Source organism: Hyperolius riggenbachi, chromosome 2, assembly GCF_040937935.1.
Source record: "Hyperolius riggenbachi isolate aHypRig1 chromosome 2, aHypRig1.pri, whole genome shotgun sequence".
NCBI lineage: Eukaryota > Metazoa > Chordata > Amphibia > Anura > Hyperoliidae > Hyperolius > Hyperolius riggenbachi.
In genome coordinates this window covers 318,513,737-318,529,283 of record NC_090647.1, presented here as the reverse complement: position 1 = coordinate 318,529,283, position 15,547 = coordinate 318,513,737, and the positions used below count along the sequence as shown (strand labels likewise).

Sequence of the window (15,547 nt, the reverse complement as noted above, 5' to 3'; positions counted from 1 at the left end):
ATGACATTTTTTGCGTGTGGACGGGGCCACGTTTGACTCTTGATGAATTTGTCACTTACCTTCATCAGCAATGTGAGGCGATCTGCCTCACGGTTCATTGTGACCAGTCACGTGTCAACTTTCTTGACACTATGGTTCACCTAGAGGCTGGTGGCTTGCATAGCGACCTCTTCGTTAAACCGACTGATCGCAATGCCATTGTGTCATATGACAGCTTTCACCCTCTCACTACTAGGCGATCCATACCTAAGAGTCAGTTTCTGCGGATCGGCCGGATAGTGGACAGGAACGAGTTATGCCAACTTAAATTTGATGAAATCACAGAAAAATTTCTGGACCGTGATTATCCAGGTGGTCTTGTTGACAGTGCACGCAGGGAGGCGGGTGATTCCCTAGGATACACTGGGAGGAGAAGGAGTCCTGGCAATCGTGTGCCATTTGTTTCTCGATATAAAATTTGGAGTGATTCCATTGGCAACATTTTGAAAAAATATTGGCACACGCTGTCACACTCCTTTCCCTCTGTGATTGAATTTCTGTTGCTTTCATACAGACGAGCTCCCACTCTGCATGACATGCTTGTACACGCAGAGATGAGGACCCTAGTTAGACCACCAGAGTCTTCTTTACGTAAGGGCACATTCCCCTGCCTTAACTGTGTGCACTGTCACTCAATCATCAGATCTCCATACTTTGTCCATCCTCACACGGGAAAACAATACTTAATTAAGGGTTGCTATAACTGCGACTCACAGTATGTAATTTATTTGCTTAAATGCCCTTGCGGACTCATTTATGTAGGCCAAACCACCACTAAATTCAAGGTGAGATTATCTTCTCACAAATCAGCGATCCGCAATAAATTAATTGAACAGGCGGTCCCAGCCCATTTTGTTGCACATGGACACCACGTTAACCAGCTGCAGTGTCAGATCATTGAGGGTATCCCCCTCATCAAAAGGGGTGGCAGTAGACTTAAAAAAAAACTACTTTTTAGAGAAGCCTATTGGATTAGGACACTTGATTGTTTGTACCCTAGAGGTTTAAATAATAAATATGACCTCACACCGCTGCTGTAGTGGCTTTCCGTCTGCAAGGGTTTATTTATTTGTCCGCAACTGTGCATTCATTTCATCTAAGATTTAGATCTATGTAGCTGTTTTTAGATATGACAATTTGTCATTAACTTGTGCTGTCTGCTTTTTCTTTTTGCAGCACTGGCCTGACTGTGACTGTGTCCCTGTTTCCATGGTGCTGCCCACCTCCGAGTCCTGTTGCCGTGGTAGCGGGAGAGTTTCAGCGCCGGCGGAGTGACGCGTACGCGTCAAGGTACGCATGCACGCATTACCATCTTGCGTAGCATGCGACCTTTTCTGTGCACGCCCCCTGCTAGTGACGCATCAGAGCTCTGATGGGTCACGTGACGCGGACAGCTCCCATTCTCCAATGCGGGGGCTTCGCCCGCCCCCATGGGCGTAGTCAGGCCGCAGATGACTGCGGGCTCTCCTTGGACGGATGCTAGTGCTGGCGGCGGCGGGGGGACAGCCACAGGTGGGTTCCCCCAACTCCATTGGTCCATTCAAATAGTTTATAGTTCCCCATCAGGTCCTCTCTGAGGTTTAGGACCTATGATTGATCGGCTAATTTCCGACCTAGGATTGGTTGACAGAATGGTGGGTGTGTATAAATATGTGTATTTGGCCATGTTATCTTAGTCTGTCACATGCTTGATAAAGAGAAACATCTCGAAACGTCGCACTTAGTGTGACAGTCTACTATGAAGCAAATTCAATAAAAGAGCATTCTTCAACATGGATGGTGCCGGCATTTATTAGAATGATTTTAGGATGCAGGTGAAATGGTTGTTTTGGCTTACAAATGTCTGATGTCTATATGGGACTTAAAGTACACCTGAAGTGAGAGGTATATGGAGGCTACCATATTAAGCTACCTTTAAAAAATACCAGTTGCTTGGTAGTCCTGTTAATCTCTGTGGTTGCAGTAGTATCTGAATTATACACCTGAAATAAGCATGATGCTTATCCAGTCAGAGCTTAGTCAGAAGCACTTTATCTGCATAAAGGGAGGAAAAGAGGTGCCCAGGGATATGATAAAATTGAGTTAAAAACAAATTAAATGAGGGACATTGATGAGGAGGCTTACCTCAATGAAGACTAATTCATATAACAAATTAATTTATTTTTTTTTATGCACTGGCAACACATTTTGTGGGTCTATGCCCACTTCCTCAGGCTGATGAAAGTACTGAAGGGTGCTTTGAACCAAGAAAGTAGCGCAAAAAAATTAAGCCTGTCTGGGGGGCTTCAAGAGCACCCGGTGACTAGTGATGGGCCGAACCGTTCGCCTGGCGAACCCTTCTGGGCCTCTTACTACTTCCGGGTCGCAATGACCCGGAGTAGTATGCCTGCGCTGCCCAGCGGAGCGCGACCTAGATCGCGCTCCTGTTGCCGGGCACTCTCTGCGCATGAGCGTGACGTCGTTCATGACGTCACGCACATGCGCAGAAAGGGCCCGGCAACAGGAGCGCGATCTAGGACGTGCTCCGCTGGGCAACGCAGGCGTACTACTCTGGGTCATTGCGACCCGGAAGTAGTAAGAGGCCCAGGGAATAAGAGATGTTCGCCGGCGAACTGTTCGGTAAACCGTTCGCCTCATCTCTACTGGTGACACAAGTGCTCCTGGAGAGGGGCGGCTCTGTACTGCATATGCAGGCTGATTAGGATCCAGAGCCTTCCTTCTCCCATAGGTAAGTATCTGACTTTTTTTTTTCTCCCACTTCAGTTTTTTACTTTAAAACATCTGGAACCACACAAACAAATTTAAAGAACTATTAAACCCCTATAGAACTTTTAGCCAGCAACACTGTAAAGCATTTCAGAGGTCTGTCAGCACAGTCGGTGTGAAAAAAAATGCTTTGTTTACCCAGCTGTTTGTAGCAATTTTGTGTCGGGAGGAGCTGAACTGTAACCTGACTGTAAACAGTTTACTTGGCATGGCAGAGACACACATAAACAGGAACACAGAGCTTCAGCTGATGATTACACACATTCGAAGCTATATTTCTGCTTTCTATCATTCTGAACAGATTTTACTTGCAGGATTAGAGCCAGTGAAGATTGTTTCTGTATGCTGTATGTGCTGGACACAGTCTTCCATAGTAATGCCCACAGTGGAAACTGTTCTCTGTAAATATCATTTTCTTCATATAGATAATGAAAAGATGAACAAAAAGCCTTTGTATTGCTATTTGCTAGTAATTACTGGAAATATATATGTGGCAATTAGAATTGTAGTTAACTTTGAAAGTTTTTCCTTTAAGTGTGCTCCCAGCCTCAGGCACTATAAGATCCAAAGAACTTGTTTCCATGTGAAGGAGCTGCAAGTGCTGGGACCATTTCCATTTGATCATGTGAAAGTTTCTAAAACAGTTAGCTTCTATAGCACTAAAACACAATTGCCGGGAAATCGCATGAAAATGGTGCCGGCGATGCGTTTGCCGGTTTTCCCCGTTTTTGGGTGATTTACGGCGGTTAGCGCAAATCGCCCATGTAAGAGCGGCCCCATAGGGTTTCATTACGCTAGCGCTTTTAAAAACCGCTAGCGTTTGAGCGTTTTGCCGAAATCGCAGCAAAACGCTCTAGTGTTGTTTTTTTGGGTGTTTTTTTGTTTTGTTTTTGGTTTACCAGTAATTTCCTGAATCAGTAGGAAATTAATCTCTTTATTAAATGCATGTGTCCTAGCAAGGGATAGCCAGTTAAATGTTAATAATTCTAAATTGAGTTGCAAATTGTATGCTTATTGGCTGCTTCATTTGTTCCATTTCCAAGCTTTAAGAACAAAGCATAGAATTTGTATCTACTTGGCATTGTTAGCATCTCATTGGCCATCCCTCATCATAAGATGTTCTCTTAATCCACACTGCTGTAACAAATCATCTGTCTCCCTCTATCCAGGTAATGCCTGCACTTTAAGGAATAATAACAGCAGCCGGTTTGGGAAATATATTCAGCTACAGTTAAACAGGTATGTCATTCATGCAGCAAAAATGTGTATTCTTTTCTACTTTACTTGCTCTGTTAAAAAATGGAAATCATATTTGATAGAACACCTCTCACTTGTATCTGACCATTCTACAGCGAGTGTCCTACACTCTGCATAGAGCTCTGCACAGCCACCAGTTATTATCCCCTACATTCACATTCTTCTCACTGACACACATCTTCTGCACTATGCTTTGCATTGAAATTGTATGGATAGCTTCCTAAAATATTTTCTCCTTTACAGAGGTTAGAAAAAGTAAGGTTACCCAAACCTGTAAAGTGATGATTGAAATGATTCAAAATGGACTTTAGCAGGTAGCAAGACATGGGGTGACAACTTACAGCTGTTCTGCAGCAATGGAGGTTGATCAAGCCTTGAAAGTTGTTAATACAAATTTCTACAGGTATCCCAACTTTTCCTGATTGCTTATAACCCTCTTTGTCTGCATTAAAGTAGTGTTAGAACACAACATGGTACCATACCATTATGGGCATTACTTGAACAGTATTGTATTACAGAATGTAGTGTGTCCCTATAAAAATATTGAGGAAAAAAAAACAATTAACATTAGAAGAGACACAAACCACAGGAGGAGGTAGTGGATAGCTTTGCACAGAGCACTCCTGTGCCACCTTACTAAGAAAGGACAAATTGACTGGACAAGCGTTTCCAATAAAAATTAGCTAACCGTCTTTGCACAGACACAAGTTTGTCACCTGATCCTGTCAAAAATGGCATTATTGGGTAAACTGCTATCTGTAAATAACTTACACTGAGTTAAAGAGGAACTGTAAGATAGAGGTGAACTTCATCCCAATCAGTAACTGATGCCCCTTTTCCTATGGGGGAGGGGAGTCTGTATGGCTGATATTGGCCTCAATTTACTAAGCAGTGTAGACTAGTCTACTGATGGTTTGGTGTAAGTCAGTTGCATCAAAAGGTAAGTCACTAATAATTGCCGAATGTTTTAGACCTGTTTTTAGACCTGGTCTAAAACATTTGGTAATTAGGTCTAACTACCGTACGAGGTCTAAAGATACGAGTAGCTATGACTTGACATCCTTCTCCTCTGACGAGCTCTCCTCTGGATACAATTAAACTCCAGCATAATTCATTCAAAAAGCTCCATCCTCACATCTAAAATACCTCACAGAATTACTTTACCTACAGAAATCAGCTGGTCTAATCTCTGTCAGAAAAAGTGGGCGTAGTTACTCATTGTTTGCCTTTGTGAATTGTGTAATTACTGAATGTTTTAGACCGGGTCTAAAAACAGGTCTAAAACATTCGGTAATTATTAGTTATTTCCCTTTTGATGCAACTGACTTACACCAAACCATCACCACCGTCCGTGCAGCGCAGCGCGCTAATTGAAATCATGAAATCTACGCCTGGCAGGGATATCAGCTCCCAAACAGGGCATAGATTTCAATTAGCGCTGTCCAGCAGTGGTTAACATTAACCACTTTACCCCCGCGCGTACGGATTTCTCCGCCCCTTTTTCCATCCTTTCACCCCCAGGGACGGAGAAATCCGTACTCTGCGCACTCCCGCCGCTGTCCGCCGCTCCCGCTCGTAAACACGCCGCCCGCCGCTAGTAAACACGCCGCCGCCCGCTCGCCCGGAGATCAATGAACGGGAAAATCCATTCCCGTTCGTTGATCTCAGCCCCGCAATGATCTGCTGCCGCTCGGCTGAGCAGCCCGATCATTGTGAAAAAATAACAAAGTCCCAGCCTCTTTCTACTTCCTGCAAGAGTCCAGAAGGACGCTTGCAGGTCGTATGAAACAAATTGGTAATGGTGCCATCTTGTGGCCAAATAGTAAAACTACATCCTAACCATTTTTTACACACAAATAAACTTGTTTTACACAAAAAATTAACTCCTTACCTCCCACACTCCCCAATTTTTTTTTTTTTGTAATTAAAAAAAAATAAAAAAATTTACAATTTAAAAAAAATACATAAATAGTTACCTTAGGGACTGAACTTTTTAAATATTTATGTCAAGAGGGTATAACACTGTTACTTTATAAACTATGGGCTTGTAATTAGGGATGGACGCAAAACTGAAAAAAATGCACCTTTATTTCCAACTAAAATATTGGCGGCAAACATTGTGATAGGGACATAATTTAAACGGTTTTATAACCGGGATAAATAGGCATATACATTTAATGGGTTTTAATTACAGTAGCATGCATTATTTAAAAACTATAAAGGCCGAAAACTGAAAAATAATAATTTTTTTCCCACATTTTTTCCTATTTTCCCATTAAAACACATTTAGAATAAAATTATTCTTGGCATAATGTCCCACCTAAAGAAAGCCTAATTGGTGGCGGAAAAAACAAGATATAGTTCATTTCATTGCGATAAGTAATGATAAAATTATAGACGAATGAATGGAAGGAGCGCTGAAAGGTGAAAATTGCTCTGGTGGTCAGGGGGTAAAACCCCTCAGTTGGGAAGTGGTTAATATCAGCCTTTTGACTAAGCTGTCAAAATGTCTTGTTTTGAATACAGGTGTCAACAGATCACTGGTGCTTCTATCCAGACTTATCTTCTAGAAAAGACCCGTGTCGCTCATCAGGCTCCTTCAGAAAGAAACTTCCACATATTTTACCAGGTGTGTTGGGCAATGTTCCTAAAGTTCTACTTATCATGCTTGTATTCTGATTGGCCAATAATAAGCATTGTTGGGCTCCCTCAGTCAAGTGTGTGGAGAGTAGCAGCTAGTTTGGCCTGTCTTTTCCATAGTCTGTCATTAATTTCACATGCATCCATTCTACTATTTGACAATTATAAGTGACTTCTTCCTCTTTGCTCCCTTTCTCATGCAGGTTCACACATACAGTTCTGGTGCATGTTCTGATTGATCTAAACATGGTCATATGCTAACAGAGATTTAAATCCTTTAAAGATAGATTTCAACGCTATAGTAACTGCTTTAGTGAAAAAAAGTACCAACAGCAGATAATGCAGTCAGTCAGAGCAATAAAAATCCTGATTAAAACGTTTATTTATATCAGATATGCAAAAGGAATTGAGTGGATTGCACTGTAATACAATTAATAATCAGTATTTCACAAGTGATTGTATTTTGAAAGAATATTTCTAGACATGGTTTTAGAAGTCAAGGTCTGAGCAGTCACCTTAAATGTTAAAATGAATGAATAATCAATCTCCTTCCAGATTTTAAAAGGTGCTTCCCTCAAGGAAAGAGAAGAATGGAATCTCCCAGAAAATGCTCAGTTTGCTTGGTTGCCGAACACTGACAAGAGCCTTGAGGGTAACTTCAACCAGATTTATTTCATTTGTGCCACAGGTTTGCCATGTCTTGATGTACTGCAGCATGTGCACAGTAAATTTAGTATGATGCTGACTACTTAGTGGACCTGATTTAATAAGCCTAATGTGGGCCACACACACATTTCATCAGGAATACATTGGCAGGCTTCTTTTTAAAGGTGTGATTTTTTTTTTTTTTTTTTTTTTCCTTTTCAGAGGATTGCTTTGAAGTCACGAAAGATGCAATGACACACCTGGGTTTTGTTCCTTCAACACAAAATAACATATTCAAGGTAAGTAAAAAATACCTCAACTTCGTCACTTCTGTATCACTTTGATAGTAATTCATGTACAAAAACGGCACAAAAATTCAAGTGTGTGTATGTACGTGGAATAAGGATAAGGATTATAAGTTGAATAAAGCATATATGGCTAAGTTTTTGATCAATCCGTATAGTACAGGTTTTATGAAACATACTATAGATTCAGCTCCCAAAGTTATTTCACTTATTCCCACCTTTTCGCTAAATGAAAAATACAAGTGCACCATTGGCTTGTGGAATATAAAGGTGATATGTTTCCATTCAGTGAGGCCTGTAAATTAGACCTACATCCATTATTTTTTGTATATCTAAGGAAATGTTAATAGGCAGATAGCAAAGCTCGGCCCTTGTAAGGAAAGCTAGTCGCTTGTAAGGAAGGCTCTGTGCTTGTAAGCAAAGCTCGGCCCTTGTAAGGAAAGCTCGTCGCTTGTAAGGAAGGCTCTGTGCTTGTACTCACTCCACCCGCTCCTTGCTGCCTGCGGTATGCCATACTGTCACCCCACTCCCATAACAACACTTTGTTAGCCTGCAGTATAGCAGTACACCTGTACAGGAACTGATCAAGTCCTGGTCCCAGCAGGCGATAGTTCTCATTCGTGTGTATGAAGCTTTACTCCCAATGATGAGCTTCTGTTGTCTTTTAAGATTATTGCATTACTGCAATAGTGCAAATAGTCTCTCCACTCATCTCTGCACTCGTTCACATAAGTAGCTTGAGGGAATGTTTAAAACGTGTACATCTGGCTTCTTGTGATGAACCAACAACATTTTGCATTTATAAGTATTATTAGTTATTATATAGTGTTTAAAAAAAAAAAAGATATAAACCGCTCTACTCTTTTCACACAAAGCATGCAATTCCTCATTGAAATTTACTGGCTATTGTAAAAGCAAAAATGCCGGCATTCAATCGCAGACAAACGCTAATATCATGCGGAAAAGAGATCACAGTGTGATCCCTCCCTAAACGTATGTGTCAGTGAGTGTGAACTATTGAAGAGGATGAGCAGTTACACAATGTACACGTCCTCTATACAATCGTGTATCATTTTTTTTTTTTTTTTAATCTTTTGCACCTGAGAGGTAAGCACTGTAACGTCTATACATCTCCTGTACTAAATCACCCGCACTGATGTCTGTTACGGTAATCCTATCTTCACCTATTGCCTCTGATTTCATGACAGATTTTGTCTGGCGTTTTGCACCTGGGAAACATCAGTTTCTGCGATTCCTCAGATGAAAGCCAGCCATGTGATGTTTTAAGTGATACTAAAGGTAAGATCATTTTAAAGAGATATCGGAAGAGAAGTTTGCTTGTCTGTATTCCTAATGGGGCAAGTAAAATTGGAGCAAGACTGGCAATTCCCAGCTACTGGAAGTCCGTGAATACACATATTATAACGGAGATGGAAAATGGGAGATCAAGTTGAATTGGTGTGGGAAAAGATTCCATTCCTAAAATAATTGTTTACAACTTTAAAGAGAACCTGGACTGAAAAAAAAAAGTCAAAATAACCATACACAGGCCATACTTACCTCCTGTGTAGTCTACTCCTCAATCTCTTTCTCCTCTCCTGAGTCCCAGTTGTCCACTGTGATCAATGGATTTTTCCATCCTCCATTTTAAAAATGGCCATTACCCCAGAACAGCTTCCTGGTCAGCACACTATTAAACTGTAATATCACCCACTTGAGCCATAGGGAAACATGGACATTACCTTGCACATTCAGTTGTAACTGACAGCTGCTGATATATAACTGACAGCAACTGGTATATTTCAGTTCTGACAAAATGTTGTCAGAACTGGAAGGGATCACTGTAAGAAGAAAATTGTGAGCTTTTGAGAGGAATTAACAGTGAGGTTAGTTTGTAATATTCATTTGCAGCTACGTCATGTGTTTATTTTAAATAATTTTACTCGCTTCAGGTTCCCTTTAAGCCGCATGATCAAGGCAAGTTAAAAATTACCGTAACCTCTAAATGTAATAAAATCGCTTACTCTATTATAACTGGATATCATCAATAATACTTGGTAGTATGGCTGTAATGTTACATATTCAGTTCTCCTCTACCTGCTAAAGAGATGTTTAGTAAAGAAGGTGGCAAACATCTGAGCGATTTCGCAGAAGACAAATGTATTGAATCTGGACCATTAGATTTTAGGTTTCAGCAGGAACTATGAAAACATAGTAAAGCTGAAGGCTACACTCAGTTGTACTGACCTTGTAGTAATTCTTTTCTTGCACACAGTTGCCTGTATAGGTTAATCAGTCTCAACTCATTCAAGTATGACTTATTCTGTTCTAGGTTATCTCCCAGGGAACACATTCTGATTTATAAGTGATTATTGTCTGAAGACATTCCTAAAATAGTGTATTGAGCATTTCACCCTGGATGGTTCCACTCCGCAGGCTCCCGGTGGTCTCCGGTGGCCGACCCAACCTGGCCAGGCCGGCTGCCAGGTCTGGCTTCTTCTGCGCTCCAATCTGCGTTTCACGCGGGCGCGCTGACGTCATCGGATGTCCTCCGGGCTGTTCTGCGCAGGCTCAGTAGTTCTCGACTCACCCTGAACCTTCCCTTTAAGTTTAACCTTTTGGGGACCGCCCGTAGTAAATCCTACGCTGCACTTGTGGCTGTCTAAGCTTGACGTCATCAAGCCGCGACCCGGAACTTAACGGCAGTGCGAGCGAGGATGCCGGCCAAAGCGGAGGGGGCTAGAGCTGCTCATTGCTGAAGCCTGGGAGGTGAGTAAAGGCTGCTGGCATTTCGGGGGACACCGGGTTACACAGGGGAAACCATGCCCACCATGCTATACTGGGGATCCGACAGCCTGACCCCCCCAAATTGGGCCCCCTTTGCCAACATGTTAAATGGCCTGGTCCTTAAGGGGGGTTAGGCAGCTGGTCCCCAAAGGGTTAAAGTGAACCTGAAGTGACTTAAAAAAAAAAAAGACCATATATACTCTAATACAGTCGACTCCAATATTCAACCCTCTTAAGCTGGAATTTTATATTGACTCAAGTATAAGTCTACCCAGCAAAGTTAATGGCTGCTCTTGGGGACCAGGAGGGATTAATAACTGCACTGCATAGAGTATTGCAGCCATTAACCCTTCCTGTCCCTTAAGTGCAGCCAATACCTCCTCCAGGTCCCCAAGTGCTGCAATTATTCACTCCCCTTCCTGCAGTCCAGTATTTCCCCCTGCCCCTTTCCTTGTTAATTGTTGTGGCCAGAACTTCTTTTCTTTAAAGTATAACCTAACATTGAATAAATTGCTGCAAATGGGAATGTCACTATTAGAACACATATTATTCATTGTGCTCAGCGTTGCCCATGACTCGTGTATAAGTCGACCCCTATACTTTTATGAAGTGAATGAGACCTCCGTTTCTAGACTTACACTTGAGTATATACAGTTGATACTCGCCTTAGAAGAGGGAATGCTTTGGATCACATAGAGCCTTCCCGGTCTTCTCTCCTTAACCCTTGTTCCACCACTGTCCTCCCAGTAAAATTATTCCACCAGCAGGTCAAATACATCTTCAGCCCTCCTTGGGCTCGGTCCCCAAGCATAAATCCGGGCTCCTGCATGCACAGTACAGGTGCACCCATATTAGGAAGCAATAGGGATGCGAGTGCTTCCAAAGTCTGCCGAGTAGTCTGGATGGTGCAAATTTTTAATGGAGGACCATGGGCGTAACAACCACCCTTGCAACCCTTCCCATCGCAGCGAGGCCCAGAGGCTTTGGGGCCTCTTCTTCCTCTCCCCAACCGCAAGTGCAGCCAATTAGCAAAGAAACCTCCCCATTTGCTCACAAGCACCATGTGTACTGTCCTTTTTTTTTCCTGCTTTCAGACGCTGCTTCACTGCAGAACACTCTCTGCTGCCATTTGCCGGATCCCGATCATGTGTGGTTCGGGACCAAGAGGGCCCCATGCTATAATTTATGCTAGGGGGCCCTATTAAGTTTAGTTACACCCCTGTGGGGGACAGTGGTTAGACTGAGAGAGAACAGGGAAGGCTCTGTGGGATTCAGATCCTTCCCTTTTCTTAGGCAAGTTTTTTTTTTCTTTAACACTTAAAGTTAGCTTTAAAAGGTTATGTGACCCCTACAGGAGCCTTTTGTCACTCGGTGTCCATGTAGAAGGAGCTGTCTATATCAGCACTGGCATATCTTTTCTACAGGTGTTAACGGGTTCCATGTTACTGGCAACCAGGATTGAGGAGATGAAGAACAGATTTCAGCCACATCTGGAAATGCCTCCCACAAATCTTGTTCCTCTTTTTATAGCTATTATGCTGTGAATGCTGCTTGTGGATCCACTTGATTTATTTCCCTATCCCAGCATTATGCAGTAGATAAACCGTTAGTTCAATATAAAATTGAAAGCAAACTTTCTCCGCTCTGCAAATAACGGGCATATTGTCTTTAGGAACTGGCTTAATCATCACACAGTGGTGGTCACATGGTCTTTTATTTCTTCTTCAGAGTTTATTGATTCTGCTTCAGATCTGCTGAAGATTCCTGCTGAGCACCTGCTGGACAGGCTGTGTTATCGGACCATTACAGCAGGGAAACAACAAGCATTGAAGAAGCCATGCAAGAAGCCAGAGTGTGACTCTAGGAGGGACTGTCTGGCCAAATCTATCTATGCCAGGTGAGGTATGAGGCAGACACATTGGTCGTGCACTAGAAGTCCTATTTATTTATTTCAGGTATTTATATAGCGCCGACATATTACGCAGCGCTGTACAGAGTATGTTGTCTTGTCACTAACTGTCCCTCAGAGGGGCACGCAATTTAGTCCCTACCATAGGCATGAGTCTATGTATGTACCATGTAGTGTATGGATCGTAGTATAGGGACAATTTAGGGGGAAGCCAATTAACTTATCTGTATGTTTTTGGGGTGTGGGAGGAAACCGGAGTGCCTGGGTGAAACCCACACAGACACGGGGAGAACATACAAACTCCTTGCAGATGTTGACCGGGCTGGGATTCGAACCTGGGACCCAGCGCTGCAAGGTGAGAGCGCTAACCACTCATGAGTCTGAAGGAAGAGTTGTTCCTTTTAGAAAGTAGTCTTTCCTCTAAACCCAATCAAGCAAAACACTTGGAGACATAAGTTTACTTGTGGTACATTTAGAATGAATTATTTTTCTTACTCTGTAACCCCTGTAACAGGTTTCATACTAATATAATATAAACTTGGCATATTGTTTAAAACATCTACTTTGTGCAGCACTTTCACAGAGCGATGACTATATATTTTTTTGTCACATATATGCACTTTGTGAACTTCCAGAAAATTGTGTTAAGCCTTTAGGATGTCAGATAATAAGCTTCTGATATTTAGTTGGCCTATCTGAAATCACAGTATGTGTATGTTAAAGTGGACCTAAACTCTTGCACAGAACAAAAACAGAGAGAACTACACCATGTATGTATTTAGAGAGTTAAGTGTGTCTAATTCCCCCTCATCTGTGTCTAATCACAAGTTGTAATTTGATCCCTCAGCTGTGTCAGCTGACTGCCTCGGCATATAGGCTAATTTGGAAGCACAGGGTGTTAACAATATGTCTGCTTCATTGAAAGCAGGAAGAAGATGCACTGCAGATGTATTGCAGGATTTGTATCAGCTGTAGCAAAGAAATTTTTTTCTTTAAAGGTTATTATGCAGTTGAGTATCTTTTATAGCAGATAAGAAGTTCTGAGTTTAGGTCCGCTTTAAGGCTTAGCATCAGCTCCCTTGAAATCATTCGTTAGATTCTAAGGCAAGACAAAACAAATAACATTTATATTGCGCTTTTCTCCTGTCGGACTCAAAGCGCCAGAGCTACAGCCACTAGGAAACGCGCTATAGGCAGTAGCAGTGTAAGGACTCCTTACTTCTCTCTCTCTCTGCTCTAAAAGATAAGCCACAGCATAATGACCTTTAAAGAAAAAAAATCTTTGTTACAGCTGGTACAGCAAATTTATTGCAGGAGTTGTTACAGCTGATATAAATACTGCAAATACTGCAATAAATCTGCAGTTCATCTACTTCCATGGAAGCAGATATATTGTTAACATCCTGTGTTTACAAACGAGCTCTCTGCCATGGCAGTCAGCTGACATAGCTGAGGGGTCAAATTACAACTTGTCTAGTCACAGATGAGGGGGAGTTTGACAGACATTTTGAGGCATTTGGTTTTCAGACTACTCCTCACAGTTTTGGGCCCCTAAAATGCCAGGGCAGTGAAGGAACCCCACAAGTGACCCCATTTTAGAAAGAAGACACCCCAAGGTATTCCGTTAGTAGTATGGTGAGTTCATAGAAGATTTTATTTTTTTGTCACAAGTTAGTGGAAAATGACACTTTGTGAATAAAAAAAAACAATAAAAATCAATTTCCGCTAACTTGTCACAAAAAATAAAATCTTCTATGAGTTCCCCATATTCCTAACGGAAAACCTTGTAGTGGCTTCTTTCTAAAATGGGGTCACTTGTGGGGTTCCTATACTGTCCTGGCATTTTAAGGGCCCTAAACCGTGAGTAGTCTAGAAACCAAATGCCTCAAAATGACATGTGAAATCCTAAAGGTACTCCTAGGACGTTGGGCCCCTTAGTACACCTAGGCTGCAAAAGTGTCACACGTGGTATCGCCGTACTCAGGAGAAGTAGTATAATGTGTTTTGGGTGTATTTTTACACATACCCATGCTGGGTGGGAGAAATCTCTCTGTAAATGGACAATTGTGTGTTAAAAAAAAAATCTCATTTACAGAGATATTTCTCCCACCCAGCATGGGTATGTTATACTATTTCTCTTGAGTACGGCGATACCACGTGTGACACTTTTTTGCAGCCTAGGTGCGCTAAGGGGCCCAAAGTCCTATGAGCACCTTTAGGCTTTACAGGGGTGCTTACAATTTAGCACCCCCAAAATGCCAGGACAGTAAACACACCCCACAAATGACCCCATTTTGGAAAGTAGACACCCCAAAGTATTCAGTATTATTGGATTTTTTCTTATCAAAGACGTTGCACAATACATTTGGACAAAAATGTATATAGAAATGTTACTTTATTTGAAAAATGTCAGCACAGAAAGTTAAAAAAAACATTTTTTTGACAAAATTGATGTCTTTTTTGATGAATATAATAAAAACTAAAAATCACAGCAGCAATCAAATGGCACCAAAAGAAAGCTGTATTAGTGACAAGAAAAGGAGGTAAAATTCATTTAGGTGGTAGGTTGTACAAGCAATAAACAGTTAAAGCAGCAGTGGTCTGAATGGAAAAAAAGTGTCTGGTCCTTAAAGTGAACCTTAAGCCAGAAAAAAAAGTTTTACTCACCTGGGGCTTCTACCAGCTCCCTGCAGCAGTCCTGTGCTCTCGCAGCCACTCACTAATCCTCTGGTCCCTCGCTGCCAGCTAGTTTCGTTTTTGCCGACAGCCCTGTCAGGACTGACCACACGTAGCTTTTTCCGCATTCCCGACTGCAATTAGCGATATTGCGGGCCGCAACGCGTACAAAAATACGCATTGTCGCATATCTATGCGTTCGTAATGCGGCAACGCGTATTTTTGTACACGTTGCGGCCCGCAATAGCGCTAATTGCAGTTGGGAGTGCGGAAAAAGCTACACGTAGCCAGTCCTGACGGGCCTGTTGGCAAAAAACGAAACTAGCTGGCAGCGGGGGACCAGAGGATTAGTGAGTGGCTGCAAGGGCACAGGACTGATGCAGGGGGCTGGTAAAAGCCCCAGGTGAGTAAAACTAATTTTTTTTTTTTCCTGGCTTAAGTGTCTTTTTAAGGGGTTTTAAGACTGCAGTCCTTAAGTGGTTAATAGGTGCTGACTTAGCTGGCCAGGAAGAGCAGAGATTTG

General features: G+C 42.1%; 1 protein-coding gene across 2 annotated transcripts in view; it reads left to right on the top strand.

Annotated features, from left to right (window-relative positions):
* Positions 1-15,547, top strand: part of MYO19 (myosin XIX) — a 93,876-nt gene that overhangs the window by 37,665 nt on the left and 40,664 nt on the right. For both annotated transcript variants that reach the window (XM_068269197.1, XM_068269198.1), the window contains exons 6-11: positions 3,975-4,044; positions 6,589-6,691; positions 7,258-7,354; positions 7,570-7,646; positions 8,861-8,951; positions 12,168-12,336. In XM_068269197.1, coding sequence (XP_068125298.1) covers positions 3,975-4,044; positions 6,589-6,691; positions 7,258-7,354; positions 7,570-7,646; positions 8,861-8,951; positions 12,168-12,336 — 607 coding nt within the window. The remainder of the gene's footprint in view (positions 1-3,974; positions 4,045-6,588; positions 6,692-7,257; positions 7,355-7,569; positions 7,647-8,860; positions 8,952-12,167; positions 12,337-15,547) is intronic.